This window comes from Oncorhynchus clarkii, chromosome 14, assembly GCF_045791955.1.
Source record: "Oncorhynchus clarkii lewisi isolate Uvic-CL-2024 chromosome 14, UVic_Ocla_1.0, whole genome shotgun sequence".
NCBI lineage: Eukaryota > Metazoa > Chordata > Actinopteri > Salmoniformes > Salmonidae > Oncorhynchus > Oncorhynchus clarkii.
Window position 1 is genome coordinate 7,473,491 of NC_092160.1, and position 16,236 is coordinate 7,489,726.

The 16,236-nt window shown below is 45.5% G+C and overlaps 1 protein-coding gene across 6 annotated transcripts in view; it reads right to left on the minus strand.

Moving 5' to 3' along the window:
• Positions 1 to 6,317: 6,317 nt before the first annotated feature.
• LOC139366194 (protocadherin alpha-C2-like) overlaps positions 6,318 to 16,236 on the minus strand; it is a 30,018-nt gene continuing 20,099 nt past the window's right edge. For 4 of the 6 annotated variants that reach the window (XR_011626728.1, XM_071103410.1, XM_071103414.1 and 1 more), the window contains 2 exons: positions 9,121 to 9,156; positions 6,318 to 7,677 (listed from right to left, as the gene is read on the minus strand). Coding sequence is in view for 4 of the 6 variants with exons in the window: in XM_071103410.1 (XP_070959511.1) it covers positions 9,145 to 9,156 (12 nt within the window). In the remaining 2 variants the exon portion in view is untranslated. The remainder of the gene's footprint in view (positions 7,678 to 9,120; positions 9,157 to 16,236) is intronic. The other 2 variants (XM_071103409.1, XM_071103411.1) reach the window with 1 other exon arrangement.

Sequence of the window (16,236 nt, forward strand, 5' to 3'; positions counted from 1 at the left end):
AAAGTATGTGGACACCTACTCGTTCCAAAATCATGGGCATTAATATGGAGTTGGTCCCCCCTTTGCTGTAATAACAGCCTCCACTCTTCTGGGAAGGCTTTCCACTATATGTGGGAACATTGCTGCAGGGAATTGCATTATGGACGACGGTTACTGATGTTGGGCGATTAGACCTGACTCACAGTCGGCGTTCAAATTCATCCCAAAAGTGTTCGATGGGGTTGAGGTCAGAGTTCTGTGCAGGCCAGTCAAGGTATTCCACACCAATCTCGACAAACCATTTCTGTATGGACCTCACTTTGTGCACGATGGCATTGTCGTGCTGAAACAGGAAAGGGTTGCCACAAAGTTGGAAGCACAGAATCGTCTAGAATATCATTGTATACTGTGGCGTTAAGATTTCCCTTCACAGCAACTAAGGGGCCTAGCCTGAACCATGAAAAACAGCCCCAGACTATTATTCCTCCTCCACCAAACTTTACAGTTGGCACTATGCATTCAGTAAGGTAGCGTTCTCCTGGCATACACCAAACCCAGATTCGGCGAGCTTCACACCACTCCAGCCGAAGCTTGGCAGTGCGCTTGGTGATCTACGGCTTGTGTGAGGCTGCTCGGCCATGGAAACCCATTTCTTGAAGCTCCCGACAAACAGTTATTGTGCTGACGTTGTTTCCAGAGGCAGTTTGGAACTCGGTAGTGAGCGTTGCAACTGAGGACAGACCATTTTTACACGCTGCATCCTTCAGCACTCGGTGATTCCGTTCTGTGAGCTTGTGTGGCCTACCACTTCGCGGCTGAGCCGTTGTTGCTCCAAGACTTTTCCACTTCAGAATAACAGCACTTACAGTTGGCCTGGGCAGAAATTTGACAAATTAGTTGGAAAGGTGGCGTCCTGTGATGGTGCCACGTTGAAAGTGACTGAGCTCTTCAGTAAGGCACTGTTAATGTTTGTCTATGGAGATTGCTTAGCTGTGTGCTCGATTTTATACACCTGCCAGCAATGAGCGTGGTTGAAATTGCGAATCCACTCATTTGAAATATTATTTTGTATATTTAGTGTATGAAGAGTTTCCGTCTAGTTTGGTTGAGTAAGAGGAGAACCACACAGGCTCAAGTAGAGTGAGGAGAGACGCTCAAAGTGAGGTATTCTGCAATTAGCCTGTGATCTTTGCTGCTGGCTGTGTGTTCTTAGCGTGTTAGTGGTTCACAGCAACACAGCAGCAGTGTAGCGGTATTTAGGCAGCATAGACAGGGTGGGAGTATCCATCTGGGTCAGGTGGAGGGAAACGGAACACTGTGGAATACAGCCCTAAGTGGCAACCTTCTCAAGCCATTCACACCGCACCAGTTAACACCAACTCAAGCCACGCATTCACACCGCACCAGTTAACACCAACTCAAGCCACTCATTCACACCGCACCAGTTAACACCAACTCAAGCCACTCATTCACACCGCACCAGTTAACACCAACTCAAGCCACTCATTCACACCGCACCAGTTAACACCAACTCAAGCCACTCATTCACACCGCACCAGTGTAACACCAACTCAAGCCACTCATTCACACCGCACCAGTTAACACCAACTCAAGCCACTCATTCACACCGCACCAGTTAAACCAACTCAAGCCATTCATTCACACCGCACCAGTGTAACACTAACTCAAGCCACTCATTCACACCCCACCAGTTAACTCCAACTCAAGCCATTCATTCACACCGCACCAGTGTAACACCAACTCAAGCCATTCATTCACACCGCACCAGTTAACTCCAACTCAAGCCACTCATTCACACCGCACCAGTGTAACACCAACTCAAGCCATTCATTCACACCGCACCAGTTAACTCCAACTCAAGCCATTCATTCACACCGCACCAGTGTAACACCAACTCAAGCCATTCATTCACACCGCACCAGTTAACTCCAACTCAAGCCACTCATTCACACCCCACCAGTTAACACCAACTCAAGCCACTCATTCACACCGCACCAGTGTAACACCAACTCAAGCCATTCATTCACACCGCACCAGTGTAACACCAACTCAAGCCACTCATTCACACCCCACCAGTTAACTCCAACTCAAGCCATTCATTCACACCGCACCAGTGTAACACCAACTCAAGCCATTCATTCACACTGCACCAGTGTAACACCAACTCAAGCCACTCATTCACACTGCACCAGTGTAACACCAACTCAAGCCATTCATTCACACCGCACCAGTGTAACACCAACTCAAGCCACTCATTCACACCGCACCAGTGTAACACCAACTCAAGCCATTCATTCACACCGCACCAGTGTAACACTAACTCAAGCCACTCATTCACACCGCACCAGTGTAACACCAACTCAAGCCATTCATTCACACCGCACCAGTGTAACACCAACTCAAGCCATTCATTCACACCGCACCAGTTAACTCCAACTCAAGCCATTCATTCACACCGCACCAGTGTAACACCAACTCAAGCCATTCATTCACACCGCACCAGTGTAACACCAACTCAAGCCACTCATTCACACCGCACCAGTGTAACACCAACTCAAAAGCATCTCCTTTCATAGCTTTTATTCACACTTCACAAGCATAACCACACGCCCCTTTGACCTTAGAGAGACATCCTGTTTGCTGACACAGAGGAATGAGTTGTATTCACACCAATCAAGTGCACATGGGAAACCCAAGACACAGTACTGTGACACCATGCCGTTGGTCAAAAACACAGCACAGGAACACAAGCTTAAGTGTAATGGGCTCTGCCAGAGTTCAGGCTAATACAGTTCAGTTTGCTGTAAATATCCTCTGTGAATAAAGCTTTCTCATGATGTTTCCCTTCACGTTATCTGTAAGCCCTTTGCACTCATCCTGTCTTAGTGTATGAACATGTGGTCACTATTGCAGCACAATGATGCAATTATAGCTTATTATACAGGCCTTCCACATGACAAGATCACGACTTCATACCACTGATAACGTTACACTTCTCCTGTAGAGCGTAAAGATACAGGTTACGGGGTTCCCGTAGTTTCCTTTTGCTTGCTTGTTTTTCCCACACGTAGAACAGGAATTACAACGCACAGAGATGCTCACAGCTGGAGCACTCACAGTACAATTAGCTTTCCTCAAGGCGGGACCCAGATGTGATGTTTTAATTAAGTCAGAAACAGAAACAGAGACCATGGCCTCAGCAGCCAGGGGAGACCAGATTGGCTAGCATGCTACCGTCGCTACGCTAACTGGGCATTAAGAGTCATTAGATTCAACAGAATCAGGTTGATACTCTTACTCACCAGCCTGTCGGCCGCGGCTAAATCACACGGGTGTCTGTGAAAACACAAACACGGAATACAGACACACACACATGCACACGCGCTCACATGCGCGCGCACACACACACACACAGACCTATATCGGTGGCACCTCTAAGACTAAAAAGAAGGAAACAGCTCTGTCCTATGCTGTCTGAGAAAGGAAGGTTTAGTTAAAAATAGGCGCGACCATTCCGTTCCTCCCACGGGCAGGTTTTTCTTCCTGACATGAATAACTGGGTGTTTCATAAGACGTGGGTAAGTGCCCTACATAAAAGCGATGTCCTCCTCAGTCAGCACCTTAAACCAGCAGCAGGCCAGGGGCCTGTGAGAAGGAGACATGCACTCCGTTCTGAAGCATAGTGCTGATTATCTACCTGAACCATGGATGTCTCTATACCACACAGTCAAGGGGACACAACGTCCTACTCTCAGCAGTCTGTTATGTAGCTGCCCTCTCTGTGTCGTTACTATTGGCCACGTAGGACAGTAACACACACATAATCACACACACCTCTCTCTTTGTCCACCCGCATTACTGTAATAGTATTCGCTACACTATTTGTGTGGTTGCACATTAACATTCGCCCTACACAGCACCAACGCAAGCAGCATCAGGACCCCTCTGGCCATCTTGGAAAGGAGTCAAGGACAGGGTCGCATACTGTATGGTCATGACCTGTCTCTCTCACTCTAAATCTACCCTGCCACTAAGTGGTGAATAGCAGAATAAACGTCAATGAAATAAATAGCAAGCTAGCTAACCATTCGTTTTGCTATTAGCAGAAATAGGCCCAGCCTTCTCAGAGCATAGCAAACATCACCATGCATGCGTTGTTGACAATAAGGGGATTCGATTATTTGGCCCGGGTTACCCGGATGGGAGGAATTTGTATCCAGTGAAAAGCAATTGCATTTGTTTTGGAACCGGGGTGCCTCGTGGGCGTGAGCCAGGTTCACTGTTCAAAGCCCAGGGCAGATGTCAGCTCAAATCAAAAGAGACGTAGCCTAGGCTAGGTTAAGCAAGTGGAATGAGGAGTAGGATTCTGTGTTTTCATATGGGAAAGAGATGTAAGAATGCTGTTCATTGACCCCAGCTCAGCGTTCAACACCATAGTGCCCACAAAGCTCATCCCTAAGCTAAGGACCCTGGGACTAAACACTTCCCCCTGCAACTGGATCCTGGTCTTCCTGGCGGGACGCCCCCAGGTGGTAAGGGTAGGCAACAACACATCTGCCACGCTGATCCTCAACACTGGGACCCTTCAAAGGTGCGTGTTTAGTCCCCTCTTGTACTCCCTGTTCACCCATGAATGCGTGGTCAAGCATGACTCCAACACCATCATTAAGTTTACTGATGACACAACAGTAGTAGGCCTGATCACCGACAACAATGAGACAGCCTATAGGGAGGAGGTCAGAGACCTGGCAGTGAGGTGCCAGGACAACAACCTCTCCCTTAACTTGAGCAAGACAAAGGAGCTGATCGTGGACTACAGGAAAAGGAGGGCCGAACAGGCCCCCATTCACATCGGCTGTAGTGGAGCGGGTAGAGAGTTTCAAGTTCGTTGGTGTCCGCATCACCAACAAACTATCATGGTCCAAACACACCAAGATAGTCATGAAGAGGGCACGATGGCACCTTTTCCCTCTCAGGAGACCGAAAAGATTTGGCATTGGTCCTCAGATCCTCAAAAATGTATTCAGCTGCACCATCGAGAGCATCCTGACCGGTTGCATCACCGCATGGTGTGGCAACTGCTCGGCATCCGACCGTAAGGCGCTACAGAGGTTAGTGCGTATGGCCCAGTACATCACAGGGGCCAAGCTTCCTGCCACCCAGGACCTATATACTAGACGGTGTCAGAGGAAGGCCCAAAAAAGACTCCAGTCACCGAAGTCATGCCTTTGATTTTACACTGCTGCTACTCACGGTTTATTATCTATGCATAGTCACTTTACCCCTACCTACATGTACAAATTACCTCGACTAACCTGTACCCCCGCACATTGACTCGGTACCAGCACCCCCTGTATATGGCCTCTGTATTTTTATTTTATTGTGTTACTTTTTATTTTATTTTTAACTTTTGTTTATTTAGTAAATATTTTCTTAACCAACAATGCAGTTCAAGTAATAGAGTTAAGGGCTTGTAAAGTCAGTATTTCACAGTAATACCTGTTGTGTTCGGCACATGTCACAAATAACATTTGATTTGATGTATTTTTCTGGACAATTCATGCACGATTCTGCCTTGTTGACAACATGGCTGAGTGGTTTGCATTACTGTTTGATTTGAGAAGGGCGCTACTCCCTCATCGCTTCTGCCCGCTCACGTCACGGGCCATAGCCTGGTGCACGCGACTCGCGGTTAATAGAACTCCCTCATATTCTCTGCGCTGGGTTTAGCTAATTTTTCGACTCAAAACTACATTGAATTGGTCACTGTCGGCCTAATTGAACGTCGTTCTTGCTTACCTTTGCAGTAAAAACGTGTTGTTCTCTTCATATGGCCGAACTTACAGTTCAATTAATTATTACGTTCATATCCAGCTGATTTCGTTCCCATTTCAACTTATTGCGTGCAGAAATCATTCCTAATGAGGATTACAGAAGTTCTACAGTTACAATACCAGCGAGATTTGCATGACGTTACACACCTTCAATATCCACCTATGACTGTATGATAACCACCTATCACCTACCATCAATACGCCAAGAATTAACCAAGGAGATTCATAGTCTATCACTTAAAATGGCTCGTTTCCGATGATCATTTTGATGTTCCTGCTTCTGTCTTCTGTCTCACCCACTTCCACAAACAAAAAATAATAAATTCAAATGATCAGTTCGACTGTGAAGCTTTTCTCTGGTACAACTTGATAACAAGCAGCTACATCAAAAGTCGAATTGATTGCAGCAGCTGTAGCTACAGGAGCTACATTAGCTAGCGTGTCAACCGACGAGCTGCCGTGGAGCCTGAACTGGTCAGCCGCCCTAGTCTTAGCCTACTGTAGACGTTGCCCCTAAACAACAGCTCTAGGATCGTCAGACACCCTACTAACCTTGTTGAACCATTAGAGCGCTGAAAGTGATCTGACCTTGTATCAGTGGTTAGGGGCATCTTTGATGTGCTAAGGATGAGTGGGCCCACCTCGGGAAAGCTAAAATAACCAGTAATTCACAGAGAAAAAGAGATAATTCATCATGGATGTAATGGTACCCATATATAACAAATCACCATAGGATACAGTACAATACATAAAAAAGAATGACTACACATTGCACCATCGATAGATAATATAGGCTACACAAAGCACTAATTATAGACTTGCCTTGATCATAACTTAAAGCAGAGATAATAGTAGTTACTGTAGTACTGTAAATATTGGCATTTCATTTTGTTTAGCAGTCACATTTTGTACAAAGTTTGAAAAATAAGAAATGAAAAGGAACGTAAAAGTGTGTTTTTTCTTCTCTCTCAAAGTTGCCGGGATGTCACGTGCCTCACACTTAAATCAGTACACTTGTAACAACCTAAGCATCATGACATTTCTAATTAACCTCCCCTATTTCCTTGTTTGATAAATTGGATGACAAAAGTATTCTAACGAGTGTCTCACTCACATGTAGCACAAGGTCTTTGTACACTACAGAAAACGACTAAATGACCTACTTCTACATCACATTACCTCACACAACACTAATTCCCTTTTGTCCTATACTGTTATTAATCCTCTGTAGCTACTTAGCTATCTGACATATTTGTTTACACGTTTTTTGTTTGCTTGATTATACATCTCCACACTTTTGCGCTGCCAGAACAAGAAGAAATACTGAAGTGAAAGCCTAACATCTTTTTCTGAGATGGGTTACTATCTTTGAAGACAACTGCACATTCCCATGTCCGTCTCTGTTAGTTCATAGTGGCTGTTTGGAACTCCTTTTGTATGTCCAGTGGTACCTCTACTTGTTCATCCTGTGTCTCTAGTGTCTTTTCTCTTGAAATACGAAGGGCCCTCAGTGATGGGCCAGAGCCATGCAGAATCATGCGTGTTGAATGTGAAGTTGATTGGGGCTAGCGTGTGCTTAAAAAGAGATTGGGGCATGGCTAGGGGACGGGGGATGGGGGATGGGGTCACTATAGTGTCCTTTAGGTCCTTGGGGTACAGTTATTGTGGGGCCAAGGGGGTGCTGTTGGAGTGCCACTGAGGGGCTGGGCGTTTAGGGGAGGGGGCTGAGTAGGGTAAGGATGGGGTTCCTTTCTTCAGTGGACGGGGATTCCTCCTGATGTCACTTCAGCGGACCAATGGGGATGGAGCCTTACGAGGAACTGCTTTCAGTGGTGGTCGACCCCTGCAAATGAGAGGAGAGAATTAGACAAAAGTGGGAGTCATCTGGGACATTCACAGCCTTATGATTGGCCAAACTCTGACATGTCTCATGCAGCCGAGGTCTGTCAATCAGACAGGGCATCAGGCAGAACGACAGAGTGGGACTTGTAGTGGTGGTGGTGGTGGGGGTGGGTGGGTGGGTGGGTGGGAGGGAGGGGAGGGACTATTAATGAATACCATGCTCCAAGATTATGTGAGGGAGAGAGAGTGGTTGCTAAGTAACTGGGCGATTAGTTTCCTTTCCCGTCCCTCTGCACGAAGAATTAGGTCACACGTCACATCCCAGTAAACAGGAATTCACAAGGGTCAATTGTGTTGTGAACTCATCAACAGTCAGTCAAACAATCAAACAATCAACCAATCACACCAAAAACACCACAGTTCAATCCACCAAACAAACAGTCTGAGATGCAGTAGAGGATGTGCCTGATCTGCCTTAGCGATGGGACTGAAGGAGATGAACACAAATTAATATCCCATGCAGAGGACTGTGTCAAAGTTTATTAGCTGTATAGTTCTGTTCATGTAAAAAAACAAATGTATGACAGCCTGGTTAGAGAGCTTCTGTGGTGGTTTCAGGGAGGGCCTGGCATGATACTGTAAGATGCATCAGTCAAGGGAGTCCATAGTTGTTGGTGAGTGTAAGCAGGACATGTTTAAGTTTTTCATTCTTTTTGGGCTGTCATTCTGCAGCCCCAGGACCAGGTGCTGGGCTTAGGGCTCAGTGACTGGCTGCAGTCAGGTGTGACAGACAGGTGTGTGCCCGAAAAACCAAAAGGCGATTGCAGTAGAGAGGACATACCTTCATCGATCCCCCTCTTTAATCTGGATTACAACTAAAGCCAGAGCTTCTGTCAAATAGATCCCAGATTATTACTATCAGCAGCGTTATGATTATTACTCCGTCTCTGTCTGATGTCTACTGAGGTCAATTAATGCCATTTGTTTTTTCCCTGACAGGAAAGCGCCCAAAAGTCACTGTTCTGGCAGAGGAGAAAGACCCAATGTACTGTATAGTTAGGAAAATAGGTCAGTATGAAAAAAGTAGCATTTCTAGAGCTTGAGACAGTCTCAATAGGCCTTGAGGGTGAGAGTCTAATATGGGCAGCAGTGGTTTGTTTTGGGATGAGGCTCAGTTAAACAGGACAAAAGGTCGGTGAAGGCCAGACTCAATTAAGCCATGGGGAACAGGGCAGGAGGGACAGGGTATTGGTATCAACTTGGCCAAGTGATGTTTTTGTCATCAAAACCACAGCTCCTCCTCCAAGAGGAAGAAAACAACGACAGGAGGACAGGATTTCCACTGAAAACAATAAAAGAATGACACAAAAAAACAAAAACACATCATTTCTGTAAGGTCATTCAAAAAGGGGTTCCGGGGCGAGTGAGTGAGACTCCTGCGTACCTCCAGCTGCAGAGTGGACTTCCCTCACTTAGGGTACTTAAGAACAGGGAGAAAAGAAAGAAGCGTTTCAATGGTCAAGACATTGCAGAACAGAAGAAGAGGAACTCTTTCTGTATGCATGGTTATGGCCTATGGCTACAATCTCCCATTTTTTTTTCTCGTTTTAATCATTGCATTTCTACGAAAGAGATGATCTTATACGTCTGAGAAACAGTCTGAACTTTGAATAGTATAGCCCAAAACAGAAGATGCTTAAGATAAAACAGACAGCACAGCATAGCAGGAAGAATTGCATGACAGTCTGAAAAGGGTAACATGAGTTAGTTAGGAAAATGACAATTTTCAGCAATCCGTACGCACACAAACACCATTCACCCTCACACACAAGACCGCACACAAACACCATTCATCCTCACACACAAGACTGCACACAATCACTTATTCTGTAAAACTTACCTTCTAACGAGAACTAGCCTTGATCAAGGAAAACATTTGTTATACAGGGGCCTTCGGAAAGTATTCAGGCCCCTTGACTTTTTCCACATGTTGTGACGTTACAGCCTCATTCTAAAATGAATGCTCTAAGGTAAGAAAATGTGGGAAAAGTCAAGAGGTCTGAATACATTCTGAAAACGCTGTCCATTGTAATGAGTGTGCAAATGTATAATAGCAGGAGAACAGCTCTTGCAGAACACCTGGAAAGGCCATGGCCACTGGTATAGAGCAAGAGGTGCGTAGCAAAACAAGCAACACTACAACACTGGCCCATCTCTTACTGCAGATCTCCTCCCTGCTCTCCTCTTACTGAGTGGTGTAAGAGGAGGAGAAATAACCTCTGCAGCATAGAGGGGGAGTGGCTGCACTGAAAAGCTGTACACAAAGCTAGGCCTTCAGCTTGACTGGGCTCACTGTGGGAGAGAGAAGGGTTTATTCGAATGCATTTACAGCTGCAGTTGACTATATTTGACGAAGGAAGTCAATAAGCATATCAAACATGAAATAAGAACCTATGATGTCAATGACAAGCGGATGCCTCTAGACTAATAATAGACTCCTCTAATGTTCCACTAATGTGAAAACTTATCTGGTCTGTTTTGAAAGCTCGAGGGGTTACTGTCTCCTCATATTCTAGTAGAACATACATAAATAAAATTGCTTCTGGCACTGTCTAATCTTCATCACTGTGTAATCTTCATCACTGTGTTACCTCAAAAAAGGATGCAGTATACCGCTAAATGGCTGCAGTATGCAGGCACAGTCAGTGCAGTGGAATACAGACCTGTCAGACCAAATTAGAAGGCTTTTTTGTTCTCCACAGCAGGTGCTGCAGCGGTTTACTGAGATGCTAGAGGGAAGTGATATGAACGAATGACAGGTGAACGGTTTCTAGAGAGAAAGGAACTAGGCCTGTCATAAGGATTACCCTACAACGCCAGAAGGTGACCTGTTTTTAGACTGGTAATGAGGTGGAAAGTGGAAATGTTACCCCTGCTCCCTCTCTGCACCTGACACTTTCTATATACTGAGTCTCTGGGTAAACAGTATTCAATATGTTTCGGTGAATAGTTTCTGAGATTTAACTGTGTGACCTTCTTAATTTTAGGTAGCTTATGTGATGCCGAAAAGAAAACAAATGGTTACACTTTTCTGTTCAGTAATTTGCCAGGTTGCTGATATCAGACAATATCACATGAAATCATCATGGCTTCTTCTCAGAAATAAACATTTCACCAAAGATTTATATTTATGTTATTTATGAGGCCATCTTGGTTTTTCATGATGCCATCTTGGTTATTCACGGTGTCATCTTGGTTTTACCTGTAGTTGCCTGTTGTTATGGCACAGTAATATGGTTTTAATGTACATTTGGTGATGCACGCTCATCGGATATGTTACGGTAACTTCCAGACAGCTTCTCTGAGTCGATGTTGCTTCGCTTGTTCTGGAATTGGAACACCGCTTCAAGTATTATATTTTTAATGGCCATGCCAGTGAGTGAATTGAAATAGAGGAGTTAAGCAAGGCACACTTCAAAATAGGTCTAGCTTTGTTAGAATAGCATTGACATCATTTGGCTACAAAATATTACATTGTTAACAAGCCACTTGTTGGTTCAGCCGTTCTGCTTGCGATGTCTACAAGGTGGCTGATTGATAACTATTAGAATTGTATTAGACAATAACGTATCATGTTGAGAACCGATGAGAACCATCCCACAGGAAGCCTCCCGCAAAATATATGGGCTATGCTCTCTGAAACCACACCACATTGTTTCACTGTATCTCTTTTGGGAACTATGATTAGATTATCACGGTCTGAATTGGCCTGGTTTCCCAAATTACTACTCCGTAATAGAGGTTATGAAAATGGCTTCATGAGGATGGCCAGCCAAGCTGTCATGTGAATGTACCAGCACACAGCTCTAACTTCCGATGCCTCTCTCTAACTAGTCTTAAAGGTCCAATGCAGATGTTTGTTTTTTTTATATCAAAACATTTCTGGCTAACAATTAAGTACCTTACTGTGATTGTTTTAAGTTAAAATGGTCAAAAAAGAAACAAGGATTGCTTCTAAGCAAAGAGCAATTTCTCAAGCGAGAATTGTGCAATGACGGTCTGGGAGTGGTCTGAGTGGGGAACAGAAAACAGACAAAGAGCTGTTATTGGCAGAGAGGTTTGGAACTCTCATTCTTATTGGTCTATTAACTACAGTAACTTACTGCCTGGTGATTTCACCAGGCAGGACTAAAAACCATCCCACCAAAACAGGCTGAAACTTCAGGCTGTCTTTTCTAACAGCTCTTACACTACACTTTCCACAATATGCACACTATCTACCAAGAGTGTTTTCATCTATATTTTTCGTAGCTGTCTATTTACCACCAGAAACCGATGCTGGCACTAAGACCGCACTCAACGAGCTGTAAAAGGCCATAAGCAAACAAGAAAATGCTCATCCAAAAGCGGCGCTCCTAGTGGCCGGGGACTTTAATGCAGGAAAACTTCAATCTGTTTACCTCATGTCACATGTCCAACCAGAGGGGGAGAAAAAAACTCTAGAACACTTTTACTCCACATACAGAGATGTGTACAAAGCTCTGCCTCACCCTCCATTTGGCAATCTTACGTTAATTATATCCTCCTGATTCCTGCTTACAAGCAAAAACTAAAGCAGGAAGTACCAGTGACTCGCTAAATACGGAAGTGGTCAAATGACGCGGATGCTAAGCTATAAGACTGTTTTGCTAGCACAGGCAGGAACATGTTCCGGGATTCATCCTATGGCATTGAGGAGTATACCACATCAATCACCAGCTTCATCCATAAGTGCATCGATGATGTCGTCCCCACAGTGACTGTACGTACATATCCCAACCAGAAGCCATGGATTACAGGCAACATTCGGACTGAGCTAAAGGCTAGAGGTGCTGCTTTCAAGAAGCAGGACACTAATCCGGACACTTCTAAAAAAAATCACGCTATGCAGGACTAAGATTGAATCCTACAACACCGGCACTGACGCTTGTCAGATGTGGCAGGGCATGCAAACTACACTGCTCAAAAAAATAAAGGGAACACTAAAATAACACATCCTAGATCTGAATGAATGAAATATTCTTATTAAATACTTTTTTCTTTACATAGTTGAATGTCCTGACACCAAAATCACACAAAAATGATCAATGGAAATCAAATTTATCAACACATGGAGGTCTGGATTTGGATTCACACTCAAAATTAAAGTGGAAAACCACACTACAGGCTGATCCAACTTTGATGTAATGTCCTTAAAACAAGTCAAAATGAGGCTCAGTAGTGTGTGTGGCCTCCACGTGCCTGTATGACCTCCCTACAACGCCTGGGCATGCTCCTGATGAGATGGCGGATGGTCTCCTGAGGTCTTCCAGACCTGGACTAAAGCATCCGCCAACTCCTGGACAGTCTGTGGTGCAACGTGGCGTTGGTGGATGGAGCGAGACATGATGTCCCAGATGTGCTCAATTGGATTCAGGTCTGGGGAACGGGCGGGCCAGTCCATAGCACCAATGCCTTCCTCCTGCAGGAACTGCTGACACACTCCAACCACATGAGGTCTAGCATTGTCTTCCATTAGGAGGAACCCAGGGCCAACCGCACCAGCATATGGTCTCACAAGGGGTCTGAGGATTTCATCTCGGTACCTAATGGCAGTCAGGCTACCTCTGGCGAGCACATGGAGGCTGTGCAGCCCCCCAAAGAAATGCCACCCCACACCATCACTGACCCACCGCCAAACCGTTCATGCTGGAGGATGTTACAGGCAGCAGAACGTTCTCCATGGCGTCTCCAGACTCTGTCACGTCTGTCACATGTGCTCAGTGTGAACCTGCTTTCATCTGTGAAGAGCACAGGGCGCCAGTGGCGAATATGCCAATCTTGGTGTTCTCTGGCAAATGCCAAACGTCCTGCACGGTGTTGGGCTGTAAGCAAAACCCCCACCTGTGGACGTCGGGCCCTCATACCACCCTCATGGAGTCTGTTTCTGACCATTTGAGCAGACACATGCACATTTGTGGCCTGCTGGAGGTCACAACGGCGGAGGTAGCGGTCCTGCTGCTGGGTTGTTGCCCTCCTACGGCCTCCTCCACGTCTCCTGATGTACTGGCCTGGCTCCTGGTAGCGCCTCCATGCTCTGGACACTACACTGACAGACACAGCAAACCTTCTTGCCACAGCTCGCATTGATGTGCCATCCTGGATGAGCTGCACTACCTGAGCCACTTGTGTGGGTTGTGGACTCCCTCATGCTACCACTAGAGTGAAAGCACCGCCAGCATTCAAAAGTGACCAAAACATCAGCCAGGAAGCATAGGAATTGAGAAGTGGTCTGTGGTCACCACCTGCAGAACCACTCCTTTATTGGGGGTGTCTTGCTAATTGCCTATAATTTCCACCTGTTGTCTATTCCATTTGCACAACAGCATGTGAAATGTATTGTCAATCAGTGTTGCTTCCTAAGTGGACAGTTTGATTTCACAGAAGTGTGATTGACTTGGAGTTACATTGTGTTGTTTAAGTGTTCCCTTAATTTTTTTGAGCAGTGTATTATAATTAAGTCTATGATTTGATAGAGCAGTCTGCCTGAGTGGTGGTAGGAGGCAGCAGGATCATAATCATTCAATCAAACTTGACTGCGTTGTCCCAGCAGCTCTTAGCAATGCTTGCTTCACAGCGCTGTTTATGACTTCAAGCCTATCAACTCCTGAGATTAGGCTGGCAATAGTAAAGTGCCTATTAGAACATCCAATCGTCAAAAGGTATATGAAATACAAATGGTATAGAGAAAAATAGTTGATGCGTCATAATTCCTATAATAACTACAAGTTAAACTTCTTAACTGGGAATATTGAACCACCAGCTTTTATTCTCATGTTTTGAGTAAGGAACTTAAACGTTTGCTTTTTTACATGGCACATATTGCACTTTTATTTTCTTCTCCAACACTGTGTTTTTGCATTATTTAAACCAAATTGAGCATGTTTAATTATTTCTTTGAGACCTAATAGATTAGTATGTTGCCTGCGAGAGAAGTTCCTGACAATATCAGCAGACGCTTAGCTCATCCTTCATAGTGATCCCCATTGACCGAGATGACCTCAGCTGTCTCAACCTTTACACTGTGGTACTCTGAGTCAAGGGGCAAGCCACCCACTGAGTTTAACATATGAAAGAGGGATACCTAGTCAGTTGTACAACTGAATGTCTTCAACTGAAATGTGTCTTCCGCATTTGACCCAACCCCTCTGAATCAGAGAGGTGTGGGGGTATTGCCTTAATCGACATCAACGTCTTCAGGTGCCCGGGGAACAGTGGGTTAACTGCCTTTAACCCACACAGGTACTTAGACCGCTGCTCGAGATGTGAATCAAGACCCTCTCTCCTAGTGATCCCATTGACCCAAATGACCTCAAGTGTCTTGAACTGGCATTGTGATGCTCTTAGTCAAGGGGCAAGCTACTGACTGTATTTGAGGAGATGTTTGAGGTGAGCAAAGGCTGGTGTGCTATTTTCATCTGTTTGGGTCACAATTAGGCCTATGCATACCTCTGAAGAACACAACGTATAGAGACACATATAAATAGGATGATAACCCACAAAGGTATTGAGACAGCTGCTCGAGGTCGTCCTCTGATTGTTGCTGGTTGATTTGATGTAAGCGTTTGTTTTCCTGGAAGCGGAGGTGTAGGTCATTCTTACCTGCAGAGTAGAGGCCGCTGAGTCGCTGGTCTCTGTCAATCCCGTGCTCCTTGGTAGACTGGACACAATGTATCTGGAGCCCGCCTTTGGCACAGGCTGTCTGACTACCAGCTTTCCTTTCCTCGTCTCCGCTAGAAACAGACTGTACCAGTAGGCATCGTTGGAGACCAGGGTTGAATCTGCGATGGTTGAGTTTCTCTCGCTGATCACGCTGTTCCTACTGGGAGGGGCCGCTTTGCTGGGCATTGGTTTCTGACACTTCAGCACACAAGTGACCAATATGGTGATCAATAACAGAAAGGACACTGAGCCGAGGCCGATCACCAAATATAGGTTTAAATCAGAAAATATGTCATATTCTAGAGGCACTTCTGTCATGTCAGAGTAGGCTTTAACGGCAGTCTCCACTGTTGAGAGCTTTATGGTAACTGTAGCAGAGAGAGCAGGATCCCCGTTGTCCTTGGCGATGACAACCAGCCGTTGATGACGCGGATCTCTGTAACTGAACATTCTCATAGTACGTATCTCTCCGTTGTATTGGTCCAGACTGAATAAGGTGGCGTCAGTAACCTGTAGAAACTGGTATGTAATCCGAGAGTTCTGGACCGAGTCCGTGTCTATGGCTATCACCTTGGAGACCAGGGATCCTTTATCGGTGGATCTGGGGATCTTCTCCTCCACCACCGAGCCGTGCGCGCGCCACGGAGACACTATGACCGGGGTGTTGTCGTTCTGGTCCACAATAACGATGTGGACAGTCACGTTACTGCTGAGCGGAGGAACACCAGAGTCTCTGGCCTCAATGTGGAAAAGGAACTCCTTCTCTATCTCATAGTCAAACGTCTTTAGTGCGTAAAGATTACCGTTCTCCGGATTGATG